The following is a 19061-nucleotide window of genomic DNA, read 5'->3' as shown; positions in this document are numbered from 1 at the left end:
TTTGTATTCATTATGTATTGCTGTATTTACTGTGTGCGTTATCTCTGTATGTAATTATGCTACAGTGTTTTTTATATCATATCATTCATGTCATTGAATAAAGAATATTTTTATGTCCAATTGACCTCAATTAAAGTCCCATAAATCTTTTTGCTTCTGCATATATACAAAGGGATGGAGGCAACTGGACATTTGTGGCAAATCACATATACTACTTACTAGTTTATTTCATTTAACCCAGCGGGCTGAACAAAAAAAACTTTGTACGAACAAAATGATGCTAGTGTGGCGATCCCCCCCCCCCCCTTGTGCCCTTGTGTTCTGACAGGAGGACTGCCCCCACCCCCTTTGCCAGAACACACTGATCAGCGCTGGCAGCCATTGGCTGCGAGTGCTGATGGGATGTTAGTTTTCCTTTAACAGAAGCTGGTCTTGAGGCCAGGTTCTGTAGAACAGAGAGCTGTACACATGGACCGAAAGTCGTCCGATTCCTGCCGAACCAACCGATTTCAGCTGATTTTCAGCCTGTGTCTACTTAGCATTAGAAATTCTTTCAAGTTGTTATTAATGCCTGTGAACCCATTTCCCCTTTCCTTTTAGTTTTTTTTTGTAACATTTTTCTTGTAACTTCTCTAATACCATTTTCTGTCCACGTGACACTTTTCTACCAGGCTAGGAAGTGAGGGGAAATTTTTAGGAACAAAAAACTGAAAAGGGTTCTATTCTAATTACATTCAATCCAAAACTAAAAAAACAAAAACATTTAGCTGAAGCCAGCGTTAAATTTACAAATATCAAGGAAAAGAAAAAAAATGTGCATTGTGGTATCATTGATTCTGAATGACATCCAAAAGTGGGCAATTTGCTAAAGCAAAATTCATGTGTTGTGGTGCACTGTGGTCATTTTCGTTTGTTAAGGGGTGAAGGTTCACTGCCTAATGTAGTATGCTTAAATGCACGTAGCACTGCCCCCTAGAGGACTGCTGAGAATTACACTTTCTGGATTCCCCTTAGTTACCCTTAGCAACTGATAGCAGATAATTAGCATTGAAAGTCCTTGGCTCAGTCAATAATCAATCCAGGGGATGATGGTATTTGTGTTTTTATTTGGAACTGGGATAGGAGAAGGGATGCGTGGGATACACCAACTATGAACTATGCACAATCTTGAGGACAGCTAGCTGTAGTGAGCTGCAAGGCCGCTGCTTCACCTTGCCACTGAAGTGAAGATAGATAATGTGTTCCTGCTTGAATTACTCTTCAGGGTTCTAACCTGGCACCCCCTTTCTCACTTGCTGAGTGTGCTGACACCTGTCCACTGACTCTCCACTTGAGTGGTCCCTTCATGGGCAGACCCCTGGCAAGCTTCCTGGTACTCACGGACACTGTTTTTCCCAAGGTTGCTCTGCCTTCAACTCCACCAGTCAGCTTTTCTGGACCTCCTGGCTCAGCTCCACACTCCTGGCTCACAAGGCCAACTGTCTGTGACCACCATCCACTGCAGCAGAAGGAGAGACAAATGTTACCTTTCTTCTGGGACCTGGCTTCCCACCCAAAGACACCCTGTCATATGTGCCCTTGGCTTTTATAACATGTATTGGATACAGTGAGGACACTCCCTCAGGCCAGAAGAATCACACATTGACACATGCAACAGGCCTAACTAACAATCAGGCTCCTCTGATAAGCAGATGGAGACACTAGGCTTTACCTACCTATAACCTACCTAGGAGAGAGCTACATGCATATTAACACACTGTGTTAATGCAGGTGCACTACCACAACGCTTACTGTAAATAGTCCTTATTGAGCTTTCAATAAAAGTTGTCTCTCTCTTGAAACCCCTAAAATACTCCTTAGTTCCCCTCTTGGAGTCTTGTAGATTTTAATGGGAGCGCTGGATGCTATTTTAAACAAGATGCTAGCATCTTTTAGCAAGCTTTGAAGAGTGTTGAAACTTGCAAAAGCCTACAGCAGCTTTTTTAAATGATAGCTAGGACTCCATTTAAGATCTGTGTTTAGTAATTCCAGGTGCAGCTGAAGAGTGCTTCAAGAAAGCTGCCTAGAGCGGGATACACACTGTACAACTTTTGTTGTCCGATTTCCTTTAGATTTAACTTTAACTATGTAGCGCAAGGGTCTGCCTAATTGCATACAAATTGAAAGTGTTTAGGTTGGACCTCATATTATATGGTTTTGGTAAATCTAAAGGAAAAAAATCTAAAGATAATTGTATAGTGTGTATGCAGCTTGAGGCTTGCTAAAAGCTTTGCAAATGTCTAATAAATGCATTCTATACATTTTGTTGTTCAGACTTACATATGGAAACAAACATCTATGTTAATAAGGGCTAAGAATTGGAAAATATTACTAGTGTAATGTGGCATGATGTGTACAGCATGTGTGACATAATACTGGGAACAAAATGTATAAACCTGCTTTGGTCAATTGTTTGCCTTCTTCCACATAAAAAAAAAATTCTAGAAAGAAAAGTTTAAGAAATACATTAAACTTTTCTCATTTTATTTCCACTCTAACTGGTTTCCACAGGCTGTGTTAAACCTGATTTTAACGGGGAGAGCAAGCCCTCATGTCTTTAATGGGGACCAAATTCTGGAAGAACAGAAGCTGGAGCAAGAACTTCATGGAATCCTCACACGCAGTGATGTAGGCTACTTACACTGGAGCAGAGATGAAATGGAACAGCACAAACTTCCCCAGGTGAAGCATAGTACAAGCTGTACTAGACAGGTTTCCAGTTTTTTTTATTTTTTTTATTTGTGATAGTACTATTGACATGGATCGTCAGATACAAAGAACAAATATGTAGAGCAGGGGTATTGAATTCAAATTTATGGTGGTCCATTCCAGTCAGTAAAATTTTCTCCCAGCAAAGGTCTGAATCGCATGTTTGTGCGATAACTCAGATCTTTTACATCACAGCCCCCCTGTCCTCTTGGGCTAGGGTCACATCTCTGTGGCTGGGGGACATCCACTGAAAAATGTGCTGAACTTTAGCAGATGCCTGGGGGTGCCAATAATTCTTTAGAGCAACCACACACATCAGCACCTACGGCACATTTTCGCGTGTACCAATTCACATGGTGCTGCAGCACCATGCAGCTTGATGCGGTGCAATTTAAAAAAAAGTCAGAAATTCTCTTTCCCTGCGTTTCTCTTGGATAAGGCAGCCCATTAAAAAAATGTGCTGCCCCACCCGCGACGTGCCCGTGCAAAGGAGCATGCACAGTTCTGAATCGAGCATCATATCACAATCCAAATTTTATCAGCATCCTTAGTCCCCCCTTCACATCAGTCACTCTCCTTCACATTACGGTTCTCAGTCCATCCATTACTGGCCTTCAGCCCCTCCCTCCCCATTAATGTCCTCAGCGATCCTGATAATGCCCTGAGCCTCCCAATAATGTTCTGAGCCCCCTTTTACTTTCCTCAATGGCCTCATTAATGTCCTAAGCCCCTCATTACTGTTCTAAGCCCCCCATTATGGTCCTCAGTTCCCCCCATTACTGTCCTGAGCCCTTCCATTACTGTCCTCAGTCCCCCAACATTACTGTCCTTAACAATCCCATTAATGTCCTTAGCCCCTCATTACTGTCCTGAGCTCCTCCCTAACTGTCCTCAGCTCCCCTTCCCATCACCTCCCCCCACCTTCTTGTCCCACATTACACAGACAGGGTGGAGGATAGGAAGCACAGCAGGTGTGGACAGAGGGGGGAAGCTAAAAGCTGGTGATTGGTTACAAGGACTGCCCTGCATCCTAACAACCAATCACCTGTTTGTTAACTCTGGCAACCCCATCCTCAATCCAGATCTGTCCCGCCTTCTTCTGTTGGATCTGTGTGAACAAGAATGACAACGGTGTCATTGATGGCTCTGAGCAGAATGGCATCTAAATAGAGGGATTGCATTGGTCTGGGGAAGACATTAACTTGGTTTGGATGCGGACCGCAGTCCACAATTTAGTAATGACTGATGTAGAGAATAGTAGCCAGGATAGAAACAGAAAGTTTCCATTAGAACCTGGCAATTGTCACCTACAGTCTGATATAACCTAAAGTTTGCTTCTGCCATGCTGCTAAACCTGCAGCAACTTTTCTATTTGGTTTAGCTTTCTGGTAAGAAGTGAATGCAGTTCTATGAATAGCTATATGTAATCACCTTTGAGAAATCTTTAAAAAAAAAACTCATAATGCATAATGCATTTTACAGTATAAAACAATGCACTCCCAATGCTGAAATATTAACTTACTATGACAGTGACAAATGACAAGTTGATTTCTCCAAGCAAGTACTTGGCTGCAAGAAGGTACTAACAGAGACCAGCAATGCTCAAACAGAATAGATGTATTACACAGTGACAAGCAGAATAGTAGTAAATTCAGATCATAAGCCCCTGGAAAAAGAATCTTATGTCTGTTCTGGCTAGGCTACACTCAAAGTAGCAAAGATAAAGCATTTAAGAAAAAAATGGCCATACTAAATGTATGACTGAATTTACCTTTTAAGAAAATGTATGTCCAAAAACAAAGTCTTCATGTATGCCAACAGTGGCAGATTTTTTATCAATTTTGTGAAGATAAGACTGATCTGACTTGCAAAGATGAAAAATAATCTGTTCCCAAATATGCAAAAACTGAATTCATAAAACAAATACACCCGGGACACCTAGGAAATCTGAGAAATGTAAAAACAGTTGCTTGTATATAAATCTACTGGCCAATGAATTCTTAAAAGTTTTATTGCTTTTCTAACCCATATATGATCCCATATGGAATACCATTAGGAGTATAAAAGAAGATGCTTTTAATTATTTTGTGCTAGACAATATAAACTATATTTTGGTTTTGGACCAATAACAGTGGATTTCTTTTAAACAAAACCTTTGCCCAGCCATCATGTAGATTATCTCAGTCTGGTCAATCCAACGATGCCTGCCTGTTAGACGTGGAAATCCAACACAATGGGGGTGATTTTCTAAAGGCAAATCCACTGTGCACTATAAGTGCAGTTGGAAGTGCAGTTGCTGTTAGGGAAGATCTGAAATGAGGGGAAGCTGTGCTGATTTCTATCATCCAATGAAGTGCAAGCAAAAATGCTGTTTTTTATTTTCCTTGCATGTCCCACTCAGATCTACAGCAACTGCACTGCCTTTAGTTAATGAAATGTTCACTGTACACCGTATTCTGTTATCCTCTGTACTCTCAAACTATACAACTATGACACCCAATTTGTAAGAGTTATCTGGTGATGTGCACGTTTACGTATTGCCCACATCCAAAATTCAATAAAAATAAATAAAAACCCCAAACCTTTGCATTTACTAATATTGACAAATTAAACTGCTTTTCCTAGATGTGCTATTTCAAAATAGTATTGAACAACTACCCCCAGTTTCAGTATTGGAAAAGTTTACAGGCATAAATCACTAAACTATAACATGTGCTATTTACTTTTCAATCATTTTCAAGCAGGTGACTGATATTTTTGGCCTTATTGCTTAAAATATTATATCATATCTTATTTAGAGAACTATTCAGACTGCATAACATTTATTCTTAAAGGAAAACAAAGTGATGATTCACAGACTGCCTTGCTGGAGCACAGAAATCCACCAATTATTAGCAATAAATTACCAACATCTGTGTGTGTAAACAAAGTAGTGTGCTAATTAGGTGTGTAAATAAAGGAATCACGTAAAAACCAGTAAATATAACACAATATGAACAAGGGTATGATCATAAATTGGAAATATTCTTATGACTGTAAAACCCCAAAAAAAATTATGAAACTGAAAAAAATATTTTAGAGACAAAATGTGAACAATGAAAAACAATTTTAAAAAGTTTGTCCATTCATCAATGTTCTTGTTTTGTGCAGTATTATAACAAGATAGATGCCTACATGGATGCATACACGAAAGTCAGGAGTCCTCCAATCCTAAAGAGAAATTGAATAAAAGAAACTGGAGAGCCTGAATCTAGACACCAAAAGTGGCAAGATACGGGCTATTCCAAGTAAAAAAGTAAATGGATATGTTGAGGGGGACTCCTGACAGGTGAGCACAAAGTCACATATTGACCAAATATTTTACAAAACCAAAAATAAACTTTATTAGATTGTTAAAAACCATTTAAAAAGAGAAAAGAATCATCATCTTAACATTCACAACATCTTCACAGTAGTCTCAACCACGGGACGGGCTGACGCGTTTCGCCCTTAAACGGGCTTTCTCAAAGACCACAATGTGCCCCAGATAGACTATCACAAAGAAGAAACATATTATTAGTTTACACAAATACAAACATTTTTATGTACATTTAATATGTATCACAAAAACTGCTTTCACAGTTACATTTGATATCATCAAAACATAGAGTTTATAAATATAATATTATGCTCACCAAACTGCAAATGATGTTAAGCACTGATGTTGGAGGGCCAGGAGATCCGATAAACAATCACACCCATGACTCCATGCCCATCCACATAGGGCAAAGGCAGGAGGGGCAAAAAGCCCACGGATATCGAGAGCCGAAGCCAACCCGAAGGACGAAGTGTCGAGTCCGGCGTTAGCCCAAGAGCCAGGTGATCAAACAAAGGGGGGATCCAAAAGGGGACAAAATGACTATAAGAAGCCCGAACCGGGGGTTTCTTGCCCAAACCTTCCCCTTATCTATAGGAGGGGGGTGGGGCGGGGGACCCGGCCTAGAGGGGGCGTCCGCGCTCTAACCCACCCGCATCCCACCAACATAGTTCGGCAAAGAAATAGCTCCATTGAGTTTAAAGTTCTGTCCAAAACATACATGGCTGGCAAAAAGAAGAGCTGACTGCACTGCGCCAGTCCGTGACTCGGCCAGCGGCCTCCGCTCATGTAGCGGGAAGGCATTTTGGAGCTCGGACTCGGCCGAGATGTCAAGGTAAGAGCATTTGTATGAGGGACCCGTCTTGTCCCTTCATGAAAGTAGGTAAATCTTTCAAGTGGATATGGTGCCCCCCCATGCTACCTGGGATTCCCCTATTGTTACTGGGCAGTGCAGTCAGCTCTTCTTTTTGCCAGCCATGTATGTTTTGGACAGCACTTTAAACTCAATGTTGCTTTTTCATTGCCGAACTATGTTGGTGGGATGCGGGTGGGTTAGAGCGCGGGCGCCCCCTCTAGGCCGGGCCCCCCCGCCCCATCCCCCTCCTATAGATAAGGGGAAGGTTTGGGCAAGAAACCCCCGGTTCGGGCTTCTTATAGTCATTTTGTCCCCTTTGTATTGTTTATTTTTTCTAGAGCTTGATTCTGCACCAGGATGCTAATGTAGGGACCATACATTTTGGATCCCCCCTTTGTTTGATCACCTGGCTCTTGGGCTAACGCCGGACTCGACACTTCGTCCTTCGGGTTGGCTTCGGCTCTCGATATCCGTGGGCTTTTTGCCCCTCCTGCCTTTGCCCTATGTGGATGGGCATGGAGTCATGGGTGTGATTGTTTATCGGATCTCCTGGCCCTCCAACATCAGTGCTTAACATCATTTGCAGTTTGGTGAGCATAATATTATATTTATAAACTCTATGTTTTGATGATATCAAATGTAACTGTGAAAGCAGTTTTTGTGATACATATTAAATGTACATAAAAATGTTTGTATTTGTGTAAACTAATAATATGTTTCTTCTTTGTGATAGTCTATCTGGGGCACATTGTGGTCTTTGAGAAAGCCCGTTTAAGGGCGAAACGCGTCAGCCCGTCCCGTGGTTGAGACTACTGTGAAGATGTTGTGAATGTTAAGATGATGATTCTTTTCTCTTTTTAAATGGTTTTTAACAATCTAATAAAGTTTATTTTTGGTTTTGTAAAATATTTGGTCAATATGTGACTTTGTGCTCACCTGTCAGGAGTCCCCCTCAACATATCCATTTACTTTTTTACTTGGAATAGCCCGTATCTTGCCACTTTTGGTGTCTAGATTCAGGCTCTCCAGTTTCTTTTATTCAAGTTCTTGTTTTGTGCTTTCACAAAAAAGTCTAAAAATACCATCTACAAAGACCACCAGTCACTTTGGTGAATCCTCATCTGGTAAAATATCCAAGGTATATAAAAGAAAGAAAATACAAATATAGTGTGATATTGCCAGAAACAATCATATTATAACAAATCAAATGTGCCAAAAAGTTAATTGGTGCCACAAAAACGTGCAGTGAAGGCTGTGAAGTGCCAAAGGAAGCAAATCTTCCACCCGAGTGTAGACTGAAACGCGAGCTCATCTGCAACATAAATGACTATGCCTTTTAATGAATCTTATGGCCTCTCAACTTGTATGCTAGGGCTGATGTTACATCTTTATCGAGCGCAGCTCTCATTCAATATAGAATATAAAAGGAGATCCCGATTGTAATAATCCTAAACTTTTAATAAACAAAAGCAGATCTAACTCACATAAAAGCAGGAGACTGTGCATTTGTCAATCCTCTCCACAGATTAAAACCTCTTCGACCACAGTATAGCAATAAACAGAATGAGAGCTGTGCTCTATGAAGATGTAACTTATCCCTAATTTGGTGAAAACTTGCATTTTACCTGGCTCCACTCTATATTTACTTCTCTCTCCTCCTCCAAAGTGAGGGCTCTCCTTGTCTTTCAGTAGTAACAGTAGGTAGAAGAGGACCACACAGCATAAAACTTTATTACCAAGCCAATAAAAGGAGAACTCTCATTTCCACTTAAGACCGCTAAATCTATGCATCAGGAGTGGGTTTACCGATATTTTTGGTTGAGCAAGATAGCAGCACAGGCTGCTCCCATTCAGAAAGTTTTGTCAAAATATGCCTTTCTCAGGATAACTGTTTGATGGTTTAGATCAGGGTTTCTCAACCAGGGTTCCTCCAGAGGTTGCTAGGGCTTTCTTGAGCAATGAGAACTTTTTGCCTCTCAGATAAGACCCAGCTGACACCATTTATCTATTAAAAAATCTGTAAGGGGGTAGTTCTTCCCAATGGCTACAAGTGTAAGGGGCATTCTTCTCACTGACCATCACACAAATGTATCATGTGTTGTAGATAAAGACATTTTTAGCAGGGGTTCCTTAAGATTGGAAACTTTTTTCAAGGGTTCCTCTGTGTTGAAAAGGTTGAGAAAGGCTAATTTAGATACTTTTACACAAGTAAGCTTTTTTTAGTTTTTGAGAACAATAGGCGCATTGGGCACTAACAGCTTTTACAGACTACAATAGGACTGCTATGCTGTTAACAGCTTTATGAGAGAGAGAGAGAGAGAGAGAGAGAGAGAGAGAGAGAGAGCAGGACATGACGGAAAGACCCGGAGGGACATGGCTGTCGAGTTATGTAGTTTATAAATGACATGTTCCCTCATTTTAATTTGTGCAAACCAAGGTTGGTAGTATGTAAAGAAGGGACAGTTTTAGATGAAGTACAGTATGAGAGCTGAATTTTGTATTTACATACATTGTGCAACAAGAATGTGGTGCCAAGTTACAGTAGCCCTTTACTATAATTTACGTTCAGGTGGGAAGCATGCTGAAGACTCCAAAATATCCTATCTGGCTGTGTAACATAAATGGAACATACAGTGTCCTCTTTGGGACAAACACATCACTCTTATGTGACTGGAAAATGGAACATATATTTGACCTTTATTTCTATAGTGGACAACTTTCTCAGGCCAAAACCGTGAATTTGACAGTCGGTGAGTATTGATCTTATTTTAAAACTTTATCAGTACTTATTATTGGCATACAATAAATTCTTAGAAGAACAGGCAGTCTTATTTATCAGGGCCTAATTGGTTGCCATGACTTGAGTATGGGTACTGTTTAAAATGAATGGCACCACAATGCAGTGACACAAGTTATGAGCGCTACGAAGCTGCATTCGTGTAAATGGGCCATATGAACAGCATGTATAGCGCATGTGAAAAGTATTCACGGCACTTCACTTTTTCCACATTTTGTTATGTTACAGCCTTATTCCAAAATAGATTCAATTCACTATTTTCCTCAAAATTCTACAAAAAATATCCCATAATGACAACGTGAAAGATGTTTGTTTGAAATCTTTGCAAATGTATTAAAAAAAAAAATATGTACATAAGTATTCACAGCCTTTGTCATGACCCTCAAAATTAAGCTCAGGTGCACCCTGTTTCCACTGATCATCCTTGAGATGTTTCTACAACTTGGTTGGAGTCCACCTGTAAATTCAGTTGATTGGACATTATTTGGAATGGCACACACCTGTCTGTATAAGGTTCCACAGTTAACAGTGCATGTCAGAGCACAAACCAAGCCAGGAAGTCCAAGAAATTGTCTGTAGACCCCAAAGACAGGATTGTATTGAGGCACGGATCTGGGGAAGGGTACAGAAAAATGTCTGCAGCATTCAATGTCCCAATAAGCACAGTGCCCTCCATCATCTGTAAATGGAAGAAGTTTGGAACCACCAGCACTCTTCCTAAAGTGGGCCCCCCGGCCAAACTGAGCGATCGAGGAAGAAGGGCCTTAGTCTTAATCAGGGAGGTGACCCAGAACTCGATGGACACTCTGATAGAGCTCCAGCTGTGAAGAAAGGGAACCTTTCAGAAGAACAACCATCTCTGCAGCACTCCACCAATCAAGCCTGTAGAGTAGAGTGGCCAGACGGAAGCCACTCCTCAGTAAAAGCCACATGACAGCCTGCCTGGAGTTTGCCAAAAGGCACCTGAATGACTCTCAGACCATGAAAAACAAAATTCTCTGATCCCTACAGTGAAGCATGGTGGTGGCAGCTAACCCCTTATGGGGTTGTTTTTCAGCAGCAGGAACTGGGAGACTAGTCAGGATGCAGCAATGTACAGAGAAATCCTTGATGAAAACCTGCTCCAGAGCGCTCTGGAATTTAGACTTGAGTGAAAGCCCATCTTCCATCAGGACAATGACCCTAAGCACACAGCCAAGATAACAAAGGAGTGGCTATGGGACAACTCTGTGAATGTCCTTAAGTGGCCCAGGCAGAGCCTAGACTTGAACCCGATGGAACATCTCTGGAGAGATATGAAAATGGCTGTGCACTGATTCTCCCCATCCAACCTGATGGAGAAGAAGAAGAATAAGGAAAACTGCCAAAAAATAGGTGTGCCAAGCTTGTAGCATCATACTCAAAAAGACTTGAGGCTGTAATTGGTGTCAAAGGTGCTTCAACAAAGTATTGAGCAAAGACTGTGAATACACATGTACATGGGATTTTTTTCATTTGTTATTTTTAATAAATTTGCAAATATTTGAAACAAACTTCTTTCACGTTGTCATTATGGGATATTATTTGTAGAATTTTGAGGAAAATAATGAATTTAATCCATTTTGGAATAAGGCTGTAACGTAACAAAATGTAGAAAAAGTGAAGCGCTGTGAAAACTTTGGGGATGCACTGTATGCAAATAAGTTGGAGGCACAGTTACCTTGTCCACCCTGCTGCCACTCCTTATACTGCCCAAGCTGATAAAAATACCCACTGCTTCTCAGTACAGCATATGGAAGGAAGTAACCTCCTCCCAAGTGACAGTACTCTAGCAGCCAACTGCTAGGCTCAAGAACGGTCACATCTCTCTTAGCACTGACATTTATTGCTGGCAAGGCAAGTAACAGTGGGTCAAGGAAAGGCGCTTGATCAAAGATGCTGTCTCTTTGCCCTGAACACACTGTTTAAGGATTGTGTGTGCAAAGATATTTTTTTTCTATATGTTAGACTGTGTTTCCTGACAGACTCCATGGCAGCATATGTTCGGGTAGGTCCCGCCTCCTCTCCTACTCTATAGGACCCCATTCCCATAAATCTTTGCTCCCTTTCAGCATCCGTGTTCCTTTTTTGTCCTCCTCTGGTTGCACATTACGGTGCGTTCCTATCTTCAATGGATGTCAAGTAGTTATGGATGATTCGACATGGTCCTTCCTCCGATAAGCCCTTGCTATTAGCCAGGTATGGAGGGGGCAACTGAAGATTCCTATCGTAGCCAAAAAGCCCAGCTGCTGCGGGTGGCTCAGTGTTGCCCGAAGTCCGGTGTCCTGCGGTGACTGTGTCAGAACTAAATCGCAAGTAACCTTGTTCTGGATGTTTAATTTGTAATTCTAAAACTTCCCTGGTTTCTAGTTGCATTTCCTTTCTTCCCTTTGTTTTATTATTTAGTAGCTCTTTAAGGTTTCTTTTCTAAATCTAGGCATGAGTACCCACTTTTTCTGTGTCCGATGTGGTGGGACGGGCGCTTCCTTACCTGTGAACCGCCGGTGTCTTCTCGGTCCCCGGTATTCTGTCTCTCTGCGCATGTGCGGCCAGGTCCGAAAGCGAGGCTTGGTTGGCGCATGCGCATTTCCGGGATTGGCGGCCATTTTGCGCATGCGCAGTTGCTGCTGACGGCGCTGACGTAATCCTGGCGCCAATTTAAAAAGGGAAAACTGCCTTAGCAATGGTGGGAATGTAATTTCTTTGTAGCAGGCTTTCCCAGGCACTGGATCACTATCTGCAAGTTGGTGGTCATGGGAGGGTATCCTCTCTCCCCTTCCCCCCACCCTTGCAGCTTTTAAAGGCACAGTACTTATTTTTTCTCCTTCTGCCTCTAGCTATCGCTTCAGTCAGCATGGAGTCATGCCCGTCCCTATGTGGTCAGCCCTCACATGGAAGGTATTTTGGGGGGCAGGCTTCAGGGGGGGGAGGAGAAGCATGGATCTCTTATTTACCGTTACTATCTTTCTGCCATATGTTTTCTATAGCTGTTCTAGGTGTCATCCGCAGCATAATAATCGCAAAGAGGATCGACATTCAAAAGTCGCAGCACTGGCATTCTTCTTCCAGATCAAGGCGTAGATCCCCTTCCAGCTAAAGACACCGTGGTGAAGACCTGCCCTCTCACCGTGGTGAGACGGGTCCTAAAGGATTCCTTAGTCGATCAGGGGTCTCTCACCAAAAAGCAACCTATGCTTAACCTCGCTCCCCAGAAATGGAATCGCAGGGGCAAGATTTCTTGGACTCTTCCCAGCCAAGTCGCCCTTCCCTCCTTCTATCGGAGAGTGATTCAGAAACGGATGATCCCTGTGCGGGGTTTGATTTTGGGCTTGTTCCTCTTCTTGTAAAGGCCGGTAAGAGAAGCTCTTGATTGGGAAGAGCTAACAGTCTCTCCCCCCAAACAGAAGACATTTTTTAAGCAGTTGAACAAGGAACGTCTCAACTTTCCCTTCCTTGGAGAACTAGGGAAAATTATTTCTGAGGAGTGGAGCAAGGTCGAGAGAAAAAAATTCTATGCTCTCTAAAATAGATAAACTGTATCCATTTAAACAAGAGGAAGTGAAGCATTTAGAGTCCCCTCCTTTAGTGGATGCGGCAGTGATGAGGATCGTCAAGCATGTAACTCTTCCTTTAGAGGATACGGCCTCCTTTAAAGATCCATTGGAGAGAAGAATTGACTCTGACTTGAAGCGAGTCTACCTTACAGCAGGCATGGCCTGCAAACCGTCTTTGGCCCTGGCTGCAACGTCTAAGGCGATGGAAATCTGGACTGAAGACATTGAGGAGACTCTTAAAGGTGTCTGCGAAGAGGTGGCCAAGAGCTCTCCTATTCAAGAACTGAAATGGGCGTCGGCATTCCTGGGTGAGGCGTCCATTGACATCATTCCTCTTTTGGCCCGAGTGATGCTATCTTCTGTGACTGCCAAGCGAGCACTTTGGCTTCGGCCTTGGATGGCTGACGCTGCATCTAAACAAGTGTGGTGTCGGATCCCATTCGAGGGTTCTTCTCTCTTTGGGAATAAATTAGAAAGTGCTATTACTAGGGCCACTGGCGGTAGGTTGGGGTTCCTCCCTCAAGATAGACGCCCAGTCGGCCCAAGGAGAGCTCCACCAAGAAAGCAAAATACAGATCGGGCCAGAGAGGCACGTAGCTACAAGCCAGGTAAAATCTACGGTAGAGGCTGGAAATCCAGACAGTCCTCCTTTCAGAAGACCTCCATGGGAGATTCCTTTGGCGACCGGGAGGCCACTAAGTCGTTTTGAGGTTGGGCCTGCCCAGACGTGTCAAGTGGGGGCTCGTCTTTTCCACTTTCGGCATGTCTGGGCAGCCTCAATCCGGGACACTTGGACCGTCAATACGGTCTCTGTGGGTCACTCCTGGACCTTTGACTGCATTCTAAAGCTCAAGTTTGTTCCCACTTCTCTTCCCGTATCAGAAGAAAAAAGACAGATTCTTCTCACCTACGTAGACTCCCTGCTAGTTCAGGGAGCAGTAGTTTCCGTTCCAGAAATCAAAAGAGGGCAGGGTATTTACTCACCTCTTTTTATGGTCTGGAAAAATAACGGTACCTGGAGGCTCGTCATAGACCTGACGCACCTGAACCGATTTATTCCAAAGAAAAATTCAAGATGGAATCTCTGTTGACAATTCAGCATTCAGTTCAGCCAGGAGATTGGCTAATATCCATAGACTTGAAGGACGCTTACTTTCACATTCCTGTCGCAAGCAACTTTCAACAATTCCTTCACTTCGCCATAGGAAGGAGTCACTTCCAGTTTATCTGTCTCCCCTTCGGGCTCTCCACATCGCCTCGCATATTTTCGAAGGTCTTGTTGGCGGTGGTGGCCTTAATCAGAGTCAGGGGCATCAGGTTGCACCACTATTTAGACGATCTCCTCCTACTGTCTCAAGACAAGTCTCAGCTCCTCTAACACAGAGTCATCAAGGTCCTTCGGGAGTTTGGGTGGATACTAAATATCGAAAAAAAGCCACCTGATACCCACTCAGTCTCTCATCTATTTGGGGGCACAGTTCAATACAGCGGAAGGTACCATCTCTCTGCCAGTGGAGAAGATTCCAGTAATCAGGCACAGGGTTTCGCTGGCCCTCTCCTCCTCTCATCTCACGGCTCGGCAGTGTCTGAAGATAATTGGGACTCTAGTAGCAACAGCTCCCATGGTGTAGTGGGCTCTATGAAAGCTACGGCCCTTACAGATAGGTTTTCTACAGCAGTGGAAGTCAGACGATCTGGCCCAACACATATCGCTGACAGAAAACATGAAGAGATGTCTTCCCTGGTGGTTGCTATGGGAGAACCTTCTAAATTGTCTCTCCATAGCTCCCATTTCATGGGTCACGGTAACATCAGATGCCAGCAGCACGGGTTGGGGAGCTCATTGTTTGTCCAAAATGGCACAGGGCAAGTGGAGCTTCTCTACCCAATATTCTAGAACTCAGGGTGGCCTTCAGGGCTCTTCAGGCCTTTGCGTCATCTCATTCGAGGGTCATCTGTAATTCTCAGGCTAGACAACACAACAGCAGTAGCTTATGTGAAGAGACAGGGCAGAACCCGCAGCTGGTCCCTGCTTCAAGAGGTGAAACCAATTATGCTCTGGGCCCAGAAGAATCTGTCCAATCTGTCAGCGGCATATGTTCCCGGGAGTACAGAACCTGCAGGCGGACTTTCTCTCACGAGTCACACTCGACAACAACGACTGGTCCCTCAACAAAGAGGTCTTCAACTGGGTTCAGTCCCTAGGTTTTCTTCCAGAGGTCGACCTGTTTGCAGCTCCATGCAACAGGAAACTGGAAAAATATTACACAAGGTTCCGAGACCCCCAAGCCTAACGGATTGTTGGAAGTTTCGCAGGGCCTATGCCTTCCCTTCGGTTCCGATCATCCTTCAATTCCTACGGAGGCTCAGGATGGAAGCAGTGGAAGTTTTGGCAATCATTCCATATTGGCCCAACAGGCCGTGGTTTCCGTTACTGACACTACTCAGTTACCGGGCTCCGATCTCCCTGCCTCTCAGACCGGATCTTTTATCTCAGGGTCCTGCTCTACACCCGTGCCCAGCACGTCTGCACCTCAAGGTTTGGCTCTTGAGAGGGGGAGGCTGGAGGCCGTAGGATGTCAGGCAGAAGCTATTCCTACTCTTCTGAACGCTAGATGGAGTAGCACTAGCAATAGAGTATACGAGAGGATCTGGGCTAAGTTCTCTAGCTACTTGTCTCCTAGAGTCAACCCTGATGAGACTCCTACAATACAGGATGTTCTAGGCTTCCTACAGTCAGGTCTGGATCTGTCGTTATCAGTCAGCTCACTACGGGTGCAGGTATTGGCCATCTCAGCGTTCACGGTAGTGTCTTGGGCTAAGCACGCACTGGTCCGCCAATTCTTCAGAGGTGCGATGAGACTTAAGCCACAGAGAAAACCGAGGTTTCCAAAATGGGATCTTCCATTGGTATTGGACGTCTTTTCCTCACTTGGTTCGACTGGTAATAAAACTCTATCGGTAAAGAGCTCACACTCAAAGCAGTGTTCCTAGTGGCAATTACTTCAGCAAGGCATGCCTCTGAGATCCAAAGTTTAGGGTTAAAAGAACCATTTTTAACCTTCTTCCTGGACAGAGTAGTCCTAATACCCACTCCAAAAGTAACCTCAGTTTTCCATGAAAATCGGGAAATTGTCTTTCCCACTTTTAGGACAGGAGAAGGCTCTCGGATTCATCCTCTTGATGTAGGTGACACCTTACGACAGTATTTAGCGGCCAAAGCTGCTTTTCGACAAACAGAATTTCTCTTTGTTCTTCTTCATGGGAAGAAAAAAAGGGATGCGGGCACCATCCAGAGCTATTGCTGCATGAATTGTTCAAGCCATTCAGTGGGTATACAAATCAAGGGGCTTGGCTTCTCCAGAAGTAGTGATGGCACATTCAACCCGAAGTGTCTCTACATCATGGGCAGCTTCCAGACAAGTCCCGAAGTGGTCTGCAGGGCAGCGTCCTGGTCATCCATCAACACTTTTATGTCTCACTATTGTGTTGAACCAGCTGCTTTATCCTCTGTTAATTTTGGTATTCAATTACTGTCGGTTGATGGTACCAATTAAACATTTTTTTGTATTGCGTGTTATTTCCCGAACGTATGTTGTCATGGAGTTTGTCAGGAAAACGGAAAATTGTCTATCAGATACTTACCGTAATTTTCCTTTCCTGATGGACTCCATGGCAGCAGGAGTTCCCTCCCAGTTCCTGAGTAGGCTAGTTATAGAACACGGATGCTGAAAGGGAGCAAAGATTTATGGGAGTGGGGTCCTATAGGGTAGGAGGGGAGGCGGGACCTACCCGAACGTATCCTGCCATGGAGTCCATCAGGAAAGGAAAATTACGGTAAGTATCTGATAGACAATTTTCCGTTATTCCTATTGGTGCTGCCATCTTTGCTTGGTTTCATAGCCCCCTTTGTGGTCTAGCATCAAGATGAATGTCAAAATCAGTGCTCTACAGGGAATTTTTTCGACCTCCGCACTTAATGGATGGAATTTTATGTTACTGTTTGACCTTTTTAATTACTCACTTCTTTTTCTAGACACCCACTCACACCCATGGGAAGGACGCTTTAAAGCAGAAGAGGGTGACCATGAGAAGAAATTTCCCTCGCTAGAGATGACTGTCAGAACTAAATGGGAAGGAGCAGCTATTAACTGGAATGGGACTGTACCATTTTTCTAAAGACAACATGAAAGTTAAGAGCTCCCAAATATGACCATTAACTTGCTGAATATAGCATGAAAGTCATCTATTCATTAAAGTCACCTTTATGTGTTATTATGCATTTTGTGGTATACTAATAACTATCCAAGAATATTTACTACAAAACTGAATTAGCACAAAAACTGGATGCATGAAGCAATGCATTTTTGTATGTTATTAAAACAACCACCCAAAGAATAGTGTAGCTAGTCCCTTTATTGCTATGTTAATTGAAGCATAAATAATACAAAAACCACACCCTTTCTTTACCTTGTGCTCCTCCACTAGACTGCCACAGAAATTACAAACAAGTCATGGTAAACTACAGCCAGCTTTATAGGTAGATGATCTATAGGTAAAGGACTGCACCTTTATAATAAACATGTCTGAAAGGAGAATTATCTCAGGCAGTTATATGGCAACAAGTTATACCTGTTGATCTTGTCAGAAATTTTGAGCTACTGTAAGCTCCTTTGCTTTTTTAACTTTGCTGAACTTTTATTACTGTAGTTGGCATTGCTCACAGCTCTCTGTGGATTATTAAACAGCCGCTTGTATTATGGAGAAGAGGAAAGTGGGAGGTGTTCTGTTGTCCTGTCTTAGGGTGACAATGCTACTTCTTCATATAGTGAGTACAGTGAGTGTGTGTTGTCACCCTGAGACAGGAATTGTATTATTGACAGGATTCGCAGTTGCAAATAAAGGGGGAAAAAAGCCTGAAAATCGAATGCAGACACAACATTGAAAGATTGGTAAAATGTAATATATTCCTTTGTTGTTGTTGCGTAGGGATGGGCTGTCATTTCGGACTGAAATTTGCTTGTTCAGAGGTTCGGCAGACAGCTGAAATAAATTGGTTTTCGCTTGAGCTGAACCTCCGGCGACAGCGTGAAGTGAAACATATAGCAGCCTTATTACTACCACTGCTAAATGTGACAACTTCCATTTAGGTTGGATGTTAGGAAGCCAGAATCCGACGCTGTCCCTATAACAACAATGACTCATACCCACTCAGCACATTCAGCTGTAATCATTGATCCCTGCCAAAAAGATTCTTTTTAAACTATATTCTGCTTAAGACAATATGCACACTGAGGTCTCATGAACATTCACGAGTTAATGCATTCTATTGGCCTGAATATTAATTTATTCTGGCCATCAGCATGCATTAACTCACGAACGTGCATAAACCTTGCTTGCATTTAGGACCATTCCATGCTTTATCTGCCCAAATGTTACTCTCCTGAACACGCTGGCAATGTTTTTTTCTTGGCTCTAAAAGCTCCTCTTCTAATACACATGTAAATGCCAATGTGTGCATTGACACATAGGCAAACTTGAAGAGACATTTAGAGGAAAAAAAAACAACAAACACCTCTAAAAGTGAAGTTTTTCCACCCATTGCACATGAGGCATTGGGGCATTCTCCTCAAGGCAGTGCCCAGTACCCCATACCATTTCTTTGCCAATCCCTTTTATCCTTTTTAGCCTATTATCCTAGCAAATGGTCATTACCGGTTTTTAACATTCAGC

At 42.9% G+C, this 19061-nt stretch overlaps 1 protein-coding gene across 1 annotated transcript in view; it reads left to right on the top strand.

Annotated features, from left to right (window-relative positions):
* MINDY4B (MINDY family member 4B) overlaps nt 1–17584 on the top strand; it is a 115997-nt gene extending 98413 nt beyond the window's left edge. The window contains exons 11-13 of the mRNA XM_082251521.1: nt 2551–2721; nt 9529–9709; nt 17365–17584. Coding sequence (XP_082107647.1) covers nt 2551–2721; nt 9529–9709; nt 17365–17507 — 495 coding nt within the window. The 3' untranslated portion in view covers nt 17508–17584. The remainder of the gene's footprint in view (nt 1–2550; nt 2722–9528; nt 9710–17364) is intronic.
* Nucleotides 17585–19061: the final 1477 nt, after the last annotated feature.

This window comes from Pelophylax lessonae (genome assembly GCF_965119305.1).
Source record: "Pelophylax lessonae genome assembly, chromosome: 3".
Taxonomy (NCBI): Eukaryota; Metazoa; Chordata; class Amphibia; order Anura; family Ranidae; genus Pelophylax; species Pelophylax lessonae.
The sequence above is the reverse complement of the archived record's forward strand: the minus strand, read 5'-3'. Positions and strand labels throughout refer to the sequence as shown.